Raw genomic sequence first — 12,092 nt, 5'->3', positions numbered from 1 at the left:
TGTCTCTGTCCTAGATGGGCCAGGGCCACTTGGTGTGGGGGAGGGGCCTAGGGGATACCACTGCAGGGGGTCTCCTCCCCCCTCCAGTTGGCAGCCCTGCAGCTTGTCTGATGAGGGAATGTGAGGGGCTCTTTCCTTTCTGCCCCACAGAGGCCCAGAGCAGTGGGGCTGGGAGTGAAGGCCCCACCCCTATAGCAAGTTCCCCAGTGGGGAGCAGTTGACTCAAGCTCCCTCAGACACCAGCAAGGGTCAGTCATGTTTCTCTTCTCCAAAGACCCACAGGTGCCTGGTTAATTGACGGTGGAGATGCAACAAGGGTCTCATGACTCCAGGAGCTGGGGCTCTAGGCCCTGATGGGGCCCCTGCTCCAGGGTCCCAAACCAGCAGGTGCAGGGTAAACGCCGCAAGGAAACAGAACTCCCCCTTTCAACTGGAAAAGACCATTTGTTCTGGTGTTTTGTACATAATTATCATCCCTCATCAGCGTGCAACCTGGCAACAGAACCCAGGTTCCCAGATCCCCGCTTCCCTGAGCAGAGGGATAGAATCCAGGAGTCCTGGCTCCCAGCTGGTTCCTGCTCTAACCCCTAGACCCCATTAAAACCCATTCTTGTCCCAGTTGCTTGGGCTCCGGCTCCTTCAGAGCACTGCTCCCCAGCCCTCTGGTGTGGCGCTGGAATCCCAGTTCATCCCAGTATAGCCCCCAGCGCCACTTGGAAATGCCCCAGGGGCTTCCCCAGCTCCCTCTCCCAAAGCCAGTCCCATCTCCTCCCAGTAATGCCCCAGCACCCCCATAGCTGTCAGGTCCCAGCTCGGTTCATCCCTGAGGTGTGGGAGGAAATCTGTGCTCCCAGGTCATGCCAATTTAATCTACCCCCCAGCACTGCCCCCCCCCGAGCTCCAGTAGTTCCATGGAGGGGGGGTATGCCTAGTGCCTGCCAGCCCTGTGCCCTGAGCTGCCCAAAATCATCCTCCACTGCCCAGTTTCGTGTCCCAGCGTACTCCGTACTCGCGTGCCCGCAAAACATTGAGCCCTGGCCCTCTCCAGGCCCACCAGTTCCTCCCAGTAACACCAGTACCGTGGCTCCAGGGCCGGGTTGATTCCAGTGACTTCCCAGCCTCAGCTTTTCAACCCTAGTTAAACCCTGGGCCTAAAAAAGTCCAGTTTAGCCCAGACGCTGGCTCCAGTTCCTCCAGCACCACCAGGATAACTCCCTCCTGCTCACACGCCGGCTCTGGTTCCTCCAGCACCACCAGGACATGTCCCTCCTGCTCGCACGCCGGCTCCGGTTCCTCCAGCACCACCAGGATAAAACTCCCTCCTGCTCGTACGCCGGCTCCGGTTCCTCCAGCACCACCAGGACGTGTCCCTCCTGCTCACATGCCGGCTCCAGTTCCTCCAGCACCACCAGGACAATTCCCTCCTGCTCGCACGCTGGCTCCGGTTCCTCCAGCACCACCAGGATAACCCCCTCCTGCTCGCACGCTGGCTCTGGTTCCTCCAGCACCACCAGGATAACCCCCTCCTGCTCGCACGCTGGGTCCAGTGTAACCTACAGGCCTGCCCCAGTTGGGAGCAGCCTGGGGAGATGGGGGGTGTCTCATCCCCACCCCACCCCTGGCTGGCTGCTACTGGTAGGTGCCCGTTCAATAGCGACGGTCCCTGCTGTAGCCGTGGGGGGGCCCCCAGACGCGGGGCAGGGCCGTAGGCCCGTGGTAGAGCTGCCCCTGCAGCCGGCCCAAGGCCTGGTAGCCCTGCGATGGGGGCATGTAGGCGGGTGACAGGAAGATGGGGGGCTGGCGGGGCTCCTCGCTGGCCGGGGGTGCACCCCTCCGTCTCATCAGGGCCCGGGCTGGCGTGTCCTGCAGCCCCCACTTGTGCTTGCCCTGAGGGATGGGGTTTAGCCCCCCCAAGAGAGAGTTAGTGCCAGCTGGGAGCACCCCTGTACCCCTGCCTGTCTCCCACCCTGCCCCACAGCCCTGCATCCTCTGCCCCCCATCATCACACCCCAGAGTCTCGCTGACCCCCAAACCTCTCCCCCTGCCATGTCCCAGCCCCTTCCAGCAGCTCCACCTACTCCCCAAAATCCCTCCAACCCATCTCCCCAGCCCAGCCCCCGTCCTCTTACCCCTCCATCTTCCCACCAAATGGGTCCCTGCTCCCCCGCATCCCTGAATTCCTCCCCCCGATCTTCCTGGAGGTCCCTGCCACGACCCGCCCCCCCCAACCCGCTCCAGCATTTCTTCACCCTGCCCCAGGGTCCCCCAGCACAGAGGGTTCGGGGGGGGGGGGCAGGATCCTCCAGTGCCAGCCCCGCTCTGCTGCCCCCAACCTCCATGGCAGCAAAGGAGAATGGGGGGGGATGGCAAAGACCCAGGGAATGAGGGAGGGAAGGAGAAAAGGGAGAGACAGGAGGGGAGGGAAGGAGACATAGCTGGGAATTCAGGGGGTGTCAGGGCCTGGGAGAGCAGCGCTGCTCCCCCTCTGCCCCACAGCTGACCCAAGGAGGGCAAAGGCCCCGTGGAGCAGAGCCAGGAGCAGTGCCTGGGTCAATATTGACCCAGGGCGGAGGAGATGTTGCACTAAGGCAGGGCCCAGGGTGCAGCCAGGAGCGGAGATATGGGGGCCGTGGAGGGGGGTGACATCACCCCACCCCCAGCCCTGCCTGTTGATGCATGGGGGGGGGGGCAATCTCCAGCTCTGGGTCCCCAGGTCTGCCCCCACCCTGGGATACATAGGGGCCCTGATCCCCAGCTCCCACCTTGGGATACACAGGGGCCCCAACCCTGTCCCCACCCTGGGATACACAGTCCCTCCAAACCCAAACCTGCCCCCTGGGATACACAGGGGACCCCACATGCTAAGCCCTTCCCCCAGGATGCACAGGAGATTCCCATATCCTAAAGCCCTGCCCCCCCCCAGGATACACAGAGCCCCCTAATCCCCAGCTCTGTCCCCCAAGGATATACAGTGAACCCCCCAAATTCCCAGTCCTGCCCCACAGGATACACAGGGCCCCCTAATTCCTAGCCCTGCTCCCAAGGACATACAGTGAACTCCCCCCCCCCCAAAAAAATCTCCAGTCCTGCGACCCAGGATACAGAGGCTTCAGTCCCCAGCCCTGACCTCTGGGATCACAGGGGACCCCACATGCTAAGCCTTTCCCCCCAGGATACACAGAAGACTCCCATATCCTAAAGCCCTGCTCCCCCTGGGACACACAGAGCCCCCTAATCCCCAGCCCTGCCCCCCAGGGATACACAGTGACCCCCCCAAAGCCCCAGCCCTGCCCCCCAGGGATATACAGTGAACCCCCCCAAATCCCCAGCCCTGCCTCCCAGGATACACAGTGAAGCCCCTCAAATCCCCAGCCTTGCCCCCCAGGGATATACAGTGAAAACCCCAAATCCCCAGCCCTGCCCCCCAGGGATATACAGTGAATCCCCCAAATCCCCAGCCCTGCCCCCCAGGATACACAGTGAAGCCCCTCAAATCCCCAGTCCTGCCCCCCAGGATACACAGTGACCCCCTCAAAGCCCCAGCCCTGCCCTCTAGGACTCGCAGCTCCCTCCCTGGCCTGGCCCTGCCCGCTCACCTTCACCTCGTCCCCCGACTCGGGGCCGTCGCGGCCGGCGCTGGAGCCGGAGAGCTGGGAGAGGCGGCTCAGGTCCCAAAGGGACTTGCTGGGTCTCTGCCCCGCGGCACCCGCCAGCCGCCCCGGCCGGCCGCCCCGATCCACGTCGCTCAGAGCACTGTGGCCCTCGGGGCCCAGGCGCCGGGGTAGATCGTTGCCCACCGTGGCCCGGATGACCCGCACCAGCTCCCACTCCCCGGCCCGGCTCTTGGCCACGGGCTGGGGGGCCACGGAGCGGCGCTCGGCCACCCGGTGGGCGCCCTTGGCCAGCTGCAGCCCGCCCAGCTCGCTGCGGTAGGGGGCGGGCTGGCCGTTGGGGCGTCCATCGCGGGGCAGGGCCGGGGGGCTGGGCAGGGGGGCCCGGGTGGGCGCCAGCGGGCGGGAGGCGGCGTAGAGGGTCCGGAACTCGCGGTCGAAGGCCCCGGCGATCTCGCCCGTCAGCAGCGTCACCAGCTGGCGGCTTAGGCGGGCGTCGCTCCACGTGAAGCTGCGGGAGGGGGTGGGGGGATAGTGGGGTGCAGGAGCGAGTGAGGGGAAGCCGGAGAGTGGGGTGAATGGGAGATAGAGGAGAGGGGGAGGTGCAAGTGAGGACAGTGGGTGCATGGGGGGTGGGGAAGGGGGAGTAGGAGATAGTGGGGTACAGGAGGGGTGGGACAGGGGCCAGAGGATAGCAGGGTGGGGGGCGGGGTGAGTGGGGTGCAGGGGGTGTGGGAGGGGCAAGTAGGAGGTAGCAGGGTGCAGGGAGTATGGAATAGGCAAGTGGGGTTCAGGGGGGTGGGAGGGGCCATGGGTGAGCAGGGTGGGGGGGTGCGGTGAGTGGGGTGCAGGGTGCAGGGGGTATGGAATGGACAAGTGGGGTGCAGGGGTGGAAGAGGGGCCAGAGGATAGTGGGGTGGGGGCACGGTGAGTGGGGTGCAGGGGTGGGGGAGGGGCAAGTGGGTTGCAGGGAGACAGGGAAACAACGAGAAAAATTAAACGTTCTGAACCAACAAAATTGGAAACGTCCGTAAGGAAAATTAAATGCTGGGAAATGGGGGACCCCGAACGCCACTCCCCAGGGCAAACGGCACCTTCCCCGCAGGAAAGCATCCACTTGGGGGCGGGGCACAGCGACGTCGCACCCACTGCACCCGCTGCTCAGCGCTGAGGGGTGACCACCTCTGGGATGGGGCCGGGGCTGGTCCTACTGGGACCCCCTGCCCAGGTGGGGCACAGCGACCGCTCCCCTCGTCCCTACACGCTGAGGCCTGAGGCAGGGGGCATCCAGCATCCCATGGAAGGGGGCACGTAGGGAAGCGGGTGGCCACAGGCCCAGCCGGGATTGGGCCTGGATCCCGGGGTTCGTGGGCACCGATCCTGGGGCCGATTTCTGTTGTGCCAATGCAAAGACGGGTCCTGGTCCCAAAGCACCAACGCGGCATGGATGAGACATGGGGTGGGGGTGGAAGTATACCTCCGGACGCCTGGGTTCCCATCCCAGTTTGCCATCCCCCATGATTCTGCATGCACCCCCGGACGCCTGGGTCCTATTCCAAGTTTCCAATCCCTCCTGCATGACTTTACATTCACTCCTGGACGCCTGGGTTCCATTCCCAGGTTGCCATCCCCCCGCTCCCCTTCCCATCCCCCATGACTCTGCATGCACCCCCGGACGCCTGGGTCCTATTCCCAGTTTCCAATCCCTCCTACATGACTCTACATTCATGCCCGGACGCCTGGGTCCTATTCCCAGTTCTCACTTCCTGCTGTCCTGTCCCCCCCCAACCCCGTTTAATCCACCCCAACCCTGCTGACTCCTCACCCGGATCCCCATGGCACCCAGCTCCCCCAAAACCGGCAGGACGAGGGACCCCAGGACCCCCAGCTCGGCGCAGAGACAACCACACCAGCCGTCACCCTGTGCCAGGGCTTTATTCCGCCAACGCCTCTTCACGCAACCCCTGCCCCCCTCCAGTCTCTCACAGCGCCCGCAGCAGGACGGCCGTGCCCAGCGCCAGCTGCAGACCCAGGCTGGGCCCTCGCGGGCGGGCGCCAGCCCCGTTACACAGGCTGCCCTTGCAGCACACGGTGACCAGGCTGTAGGTCACCCCCATGTGGGTGACGGGGTGTTCCTTGCCGCAGCGGATGGCCCGGGTGCAGCCCTTGGTCTGGATGAGGGAGACGCCCAGGGCGGCCCCGTGCCCCACGAAGCAATCCTCATCCTGGGCACAGCTCATACGGGTGCTAGGGCAGTGGCGGGAGGACGTCACCTCGCAGAAGAAGCACTCCTTGGGGCTGGCGCCGGGCAGTGCCAGCAGGAGAGAGAGCGCCAGCAGGGGCAGCATGGGAGCGGCAGAGTGATCGCACAGACGGGGAGGGCAGAACCAGGGTCAGGATCTGGGCCGCTCTGGGAACGTCAGAACCAGGTCCCAGCCCTCCTGCTCCAGAGACTTCAGAACCAGGGAGTCTGGATCCACCCCGCACCAAGGACATCAGAACCAGGCTCTGGATCTCCTGGATCCAGCAACCTCAGAACTAGGGTCTGGGATCTGGGCTGCTCCAGCGACTTCAGAACCGGGGTCTGGATCTAGATCTCCTGGATCCAGCAACTTCAGAACCAGGGTCTGGGATCTGCGCCGCTCCAGAGATGTCAGAACCAGGGTCTGGATCCAGATCTCCTGGCTCCAGCGATTTCAGAACCAGGGAACAAGCTGGATCCCAATTGCTCGGATCCAGTCACTCCAGAACCAGGTGGGAGCCGCCAGGACTCGAGTTCAGAACCAGGGTCTGGACCAGATCTCCTGGCTCCAGCGATGTCAGAACCAGGGAACAAGCTGGATCCCAATTGCTCGGATCCAGTCACTCCAGAACCAGGTGGGAGCCGCCAGGACTCGAGTTCAGAACCAGGGTCTGGACCAGATCTCCTGGCTCCAGCGATGTCAGAACCAGGGAACGAGCTGGATCCCAATTGCTCAGATCCAGTCACTCCAGAACCAGGTGGGAGCCACCAGGACTTGAGTTCAGAACCAGGGTCTGGCTGGCGGATCCGGACTCCCAGCCCCTCCGAACGTGTCTGTTGCTAAGTGGGTCGCTCTGGGCTACCGGCCGTGGGCGCTGCAGAGACCTCAGTGCTGCCCTGAGCCCAGAATGAGGAGCCCAGCAGCGACGACCTCACAATAAGGCAGCAAGATTCTCATTGGCCCATTCCAGCCAGAGCCTGGTGATGTCACAGTGAGTGATGTCATCACCATGCAGTGATGTCACAGTGAGCAATGTCACCATGAGGTCTGGAGCCCAGAGAGAGGAGTAATGGAGTCATCAGCTAGAGAGTCTAGTGGTTAGAGTGGAGGGGGCTGGGAGCCAGGACTGCTGGGTTCTCTCCCCAGCTCTGGAAGGGGAGTGGGGTCTAGTGGTTAGAGCAGAGGGGGCTGGAAGCCAGTACTCCTGGGTTCTATCCCCATCTCAGCCCCCAACACTATCACAAACACATTGCGGGATCTAGGGGTCTGGTCCCTTCCGCACGCTCTTCTGCAGGATTCCCCTACAGAAGCGTGGGGGTGCTGACCCCTTCCCAGTAGGGGGCTCACCGGGGGCGCTCTCTCTTCTGCAAAGCACAAAGGGATGGCATATCACCCCCAACACACGCACACGCCAGCACCCACGCTGCCCCGTCTCTTGGCATCCGCCGTATGATCCGCGCACCCCAACATGGCTTAAACCGAGAGCTTCTCTTGCCACCTGTGAACTGAGTTCAGTATGTTCTCAGCCTCGCTGCCCAGCCCGCCAGATCCATCCCCCTCACACAACCCCCCCACCCCACTGACACCCAATGGCAGAGACCAAGGCCTGGTGCTGAGATGCGGCCCCTCTGGGTTATACGGGGACCCCTCAGCTGGCATGGAGAAGGCCCCTCTGGGCTGGGAGAAGATGGGAGACGCTAAACGAACCCCCCTGGTGCTGCAGGGATCGGGGGACCCAGCTGGGGGTGCTCTCTGCTCCCATTCATCCCCGATGCCCCCCCCCTCACCTGTAGCTCCCCGTTATCACCGTGTCGCCGTCGATCAGCAGGAATTTCTCCTTCAGGGTCCCAGTGACCTGTTTGCGCTGTCGGCTCCAGAAGGTGCAGCCCGCAATGACCCGGACCCGCAGGTTCTGGTGGAGGCAGGGGAGGATGCACAAAATCAGGAGGTGGGGGATCCCCACCCCCAGGGCAGATAACCAAAGCCAGAGGGGATTGGGGTCCCTGAGCGTAGCCAAATGACCCCCTCCCCAGATCTCTGTATCCCAGCCACGGAGCACGCGCCCCGCTTTTCTCCCTTCCCAGCAGGGGGCGCCCTCCCCTGGCAGTCGGGGCTTGCCCCATTGCCCCAGGGCAGCACTAGGGGGCGCTGGCTGCAGGGGGGCAGGCCTCACCTCCATGTAGCGCACGTTGAGGCAGGCGCCCTCTGCCATGCTGAGGAAGGCGGACAGGTGCTCCTCCCCCAGGATCAGGTAGACGGGGACCCCGCGCCGCGTGCTGGCCTCGTGCAAGTCCAGCAGGATATCGGGGTCCGTGAAGATGTCCATCACTATGGCAACCACCTGGGAAACACCCCACAAAGAGCTGCACACATCCCCTCTAGGTGGCGCCGGCTCTCATCCGGCCCCAGGGCGGAGACCGGCCGGCTTGGGAGGGTAGTGGGGGGGGCTGGGCTCCCAGCACTCGGTATCATTCCTCTGGGACTCCCGACAACAAGTCTAACCCCTCTCCCCTCCCAGAGCTGGGGAGAGAACCCAGGAGTCCTAGCTCCCACCCCCCCTGCTCTAACCACTAGACCCCACTCCCCTCCCAAAGCCAGGGATAGAACCCAGGAGTCCTGGCCACCAGCCCCCGCTGCTCTAACCGCTAGACCCCACTCCCCTCCCAGAGCAGAGGATGGAACCCAGGCGTCCTGGCTCCCCGTTACCTTGGCAGCCTGCTGAATTTTCCTGCGCACCAGCTCCTTGACCTTGGGGGCCCCGTCCCCCGGTGGGTGCGTGTAGACCTCTGCACGGGTGATGCCCTTCCAGTTCCCGTCCAGGGGCCAACCCAGCTCCAGTTCGGGGATGGGCTCATCCGAGCACCCGGGCCAGTAGCTGAGGCTGAGCTCGTTGGCATCCCCGTCGCACTCCCCTGCTGGCTCTGGGACATCCCGGGCTGCCTCGGCCAGGTGCCGGAGCTCGTCGTCGGACAGGAAGGGGCGCAGCCTGTCCTGCGCCAGGCGCTGCGCGTAGGCCGACTGCCCTCCGGCCAGCAGGGCCTCCACAGCCAGCCGCTGCCCCTCCGAGTAGAAGAATTCGGGGCTGGATTCAGTCACTGGGGTCCCTGCGGGGGCGTCCTCCAGGCAGTCCAGCTGGGAGGCTGCCATGGGCCCCGTGGCGAATGGGGATGGGGTTGGAGGGCACCCCTCCCCCTCACACACACAATCAGAGCTACAGCCACAATAGATACATACACAGACACCTCCCCAAAACACCCTGCTCTCTGCCAACCTCCCTGCCCACTTGGTCAGATGGTCAGTCCTCTGTCTCTGTGCCAGGCACTGCCCAGACACAAAGTCACCGAGATCGGGGCCTCATCGGGTCAGGCGCTGCCCAGACCCAGAGTCCCCAAGATCGGGGCCCTGTCGCGCCGTGTGCTGCCCTGACACAGAGCTCACAGTCATCAGTCCTTCCCGTTCCCTGTCCAAATCATAGCACCTAATCCCCGTTCGGTTTGCCGCAAGCCCCCATGCGCAGCACCCTGCACCTCTGACAGCGCGGTCCTAGGAGGTAGCGACATCTGCAGGGAAACACCCCCACACCAGGAGGTGTCTCTGTCCTAGGGCACCTCACAGCTGGACCCTGACCCCGTCTGGCCTGGGGGGCAGCTGTCAGGCTTGGCTAGGAGTCCTGGGTTCAAGGTCCTGCTGCACTATGGCCCTGGTCGCTGTGCCTCAGTTTCCCCAGATACCACAGTGAGGAGTATCTAAAACAGATGGGTGCCTCTGTCGTTCTGGCAGCTGGCTCGGACCTCTCCTGAGCCAATTGGCGCCCCCGGGACCCAGTCCTTGGCAATTGGGTTCCTGCCCTGGGGGGCTCCGCCGGTCGAAGGCCCTAGAGGGAGGGAGACAAGGCCTCAGGGCAAGATCTCAGCTTTGGGGAAGAGAGACACTCCCCACCACCCTGGTCACGGCCAGGCACGGCAGCGGAAGGCACGATAAGATTAGGCTCAAGGGGTGTGTTTTCGGTTCCCCATCTCCATTTCTGTGAGTTATGGGGCTCAGGGCTGGACAGGGCATGAGATGCAATGGTTAGAGTGGGGAGGGGGGGCTGGGAGCCAGGACACCTGGGTTCTATCCCTGACTCTGGGAGAGCAGTGGGGTCCAGTGGTTCGAGCCGGGGGGCTGGGGTTCTATCATAGACCATAGACTCTCCTCTTCCCACCCCCCACGCTCCCAACAAAGGAACAAGCTAGTCACCAGGGCATCATTTCCTGCAAACAAACAGAACCGGCCCCGCCAGGGATTAATCTCATAAAATCCAGGAACGGGAAGAGCAGCAAGAAAGAGCCATAATGGGGCCCAGGCCCCCATTCCCTGCCAAGAACCGAGGAGAGAATCCAGGAGTCCTGGCTCCCAGCCCCCTGCTCTAACCACTAGCCCCCACTCCCCTCCTAGACCCAGGAGTCCTGAGTCCCAGCCCACCCAGCTCTAACCACTGCAGCCCACACCTACCTGTCCCAGGGATCCGGGTTCATATCCTCCCTCCGTGCTGCCCTGTCGCTGTTAATGATTCCCCAGGCTGCGCTCCTCCCCCTGGGCTCCGCCAGCCCCGCCCCCACCCCCCCAGGCAGGGCTTGGAGCTGGCCCCAGGACTTCCTTGGAAGTGGCTGGGGGGAGGGTGCGGGGGGGGGGGCAGAGCTGCCAGGTAAAGGGGAAGGTGGCTGGGCCCTCACCCTGCCCGCTGGCAGCCAGGTGATGAATGGGGCTGGGGGCCCTTCACCTTGAGATGGCACCTGAGTTGGCAGCAAGGGTCCTCCAGGGCTGTGCAACGGAGGCCAGGAAAGAAAGAGTCAGAAGGGAACCCAGGAGTTCTGGCTCCCAGCCCCCCTGCTCTAACCACTAGGCACCACTTCCCTCCCAGAGCCAGGGGGAGAACCCAGGAGTCCTGGCTCCCAGCCCCCTGCTCTAACTACTAGCCCCCACTTCCCTCCCAGAGCCAGGAAGAGAACCCAGAGGTCCTAGCTCCCAGCCCACCCTTCTCTGACCACTAGCCCACACTCCTCTCCCAGACCTGCAGAGAGAACCCAGGAGTCCGGATTCCCAGCCCACCCAGCTCTACCCACTAGCCCCCACTGCCCTCTCAGAGCCGGTGATGCAGGGCCTAGCCCCGGCCACACACCCCCATGTGTATCTATGTTGCAGGGGGTGTTCAGGGCCGGAGTGTGGGGTCTGGAGGTTTGCTCTGGGGCTAACCGGTCCATCATCCCCCATCCCGCTGGGGCAGGGGGCAGCGCCTGCCTGGCAGCATCCCGGATCTGGGCGGGGGCTGGGCACAGGGCCTGGCAGCCGGATGGTTGTTACCAGGAATCCCCGGGCCTCAGCGCCAAGATAACACAAACCTGCCGGACCGGTTGGGCTGCCATGGGATCCTGCAAACTCCGAGCCTGTCCCCCGAAACTCACCCTCAAGCCCCCTCCCCTGAGCCTGCCCCCTGTGCAGCCCAGCCCCCCTCCTCCGAGCCTGCCCGGCCCCCTGCCCCCAAACTCACCCTCGGCCCCCCTCCCCTGGTACCCCAGTGCCCTCCCATGGCTGCTCTGCCTGGAGCCCAACCCAGGGGCAGTTGCTCTCATAGGGTGGGGAGTTCAATCCTGAGGTGCAGCCATTAGCAGGAGTGTTGGGGCCAGGGGGCTTGTGCTCCCAAGGGGCAGTGGCTTGTTTCTCCCCCCTCCCCCAAGAGATTCTCCACTCCATATGCCTGGGCCCAGCCTCCTGGCCACACAGAGAGATAGGGGAGTTAGAGGGGCCTGAGGGTTTGCCCCCCCCCCCCCCCCGGGGAAGGGAAATGGGATAATCACAGATTCAGTCTAGTCTGACACCACCTTACGGCTGGACATTGAAGCCAAACCCATCCCAACTGGGAAGAAGGTGTGAATTGTTCCTATGGAGGAGAATTAACCACTGGAATCCCCATGGGTGGCCATTTTTTAAATGAAGACAGGCCCTTTCCCTAAAAGATCTGCTCTAGTTCACACAGGAGTTATTTCAGGGAAATCCTATGGCCTGCATCAGGCGAGGTGATCCCAATGGTCCCGTCTGGGCTTAGGCTCAATGAAACCGGGCTTTGACCAACAGGGAAGGAGCAATTAAATGCCATGTTTACACAGCGATACTGTAAACAAAAGAAGCCACCGCCCAAGGCAGCAATAAGTAACCCAGGGGTTATGGGCTGGCTTAGCAAACGGCAGGAGAGAGAGCA

At 63.5% G+C, this 12,092-nt stretch overlaps 1 protein-coding gene across 1 annotated transcript; it reads right to left on the bottom strand.

The window, feature by feature from the left end:
• Positions 1 to 1,361: 1,361 nt before the first annotated feature.
• FAM83E (family with sequence similarity 83 member E) lies at positions 1,362 to 10,388 on the bottom strand. The gene is made up of 6 exons (XM_030544845.1): positions 10,349 to 10,388; positions 8,561 to 9,728; positions 8,028 to 8,195; positions 7,642 to 7,766; positions 3,597 to 4,122; positions 1,362 to 1,881 (listed from the first exon to the last, which is right to left on the bottom strand). Exons 2-6 carry the CDS (start codon positions 8,999 to 9,001, stop codon positions 1,648 to 1,650), a joined length of 1,494 nt encoding a protein of 497 aa, XP_030400705.1. The 5' UTR covers positions 9,002 to 9,728; positions 10,349 to 10,388; the 3' UTR covers positions 1,362 to 1,647.
• Positions 10,389 to 12,092: the final 1,704 nt, after the last annotated feature.

This window comes from Gopherus evgoodei, unplaced genomic scaffold, assembly GCF_007399415.2.
Source record: "Gopherus evgoodei ecotype Sinaloan lineage unplaced genomic scaffold, rGopEvg1_v1.p scaffold_35_arrow_ctg1, whole genome shotgun sequence".
NCBI lineage: Eukaryota > Metazoa > Chordata > Testudines > Testudinidae > Gopherus > Gopherus evgoodei.
This window is presented reverse-complemented; position numbering and strand designations above follow the sequence as displayed.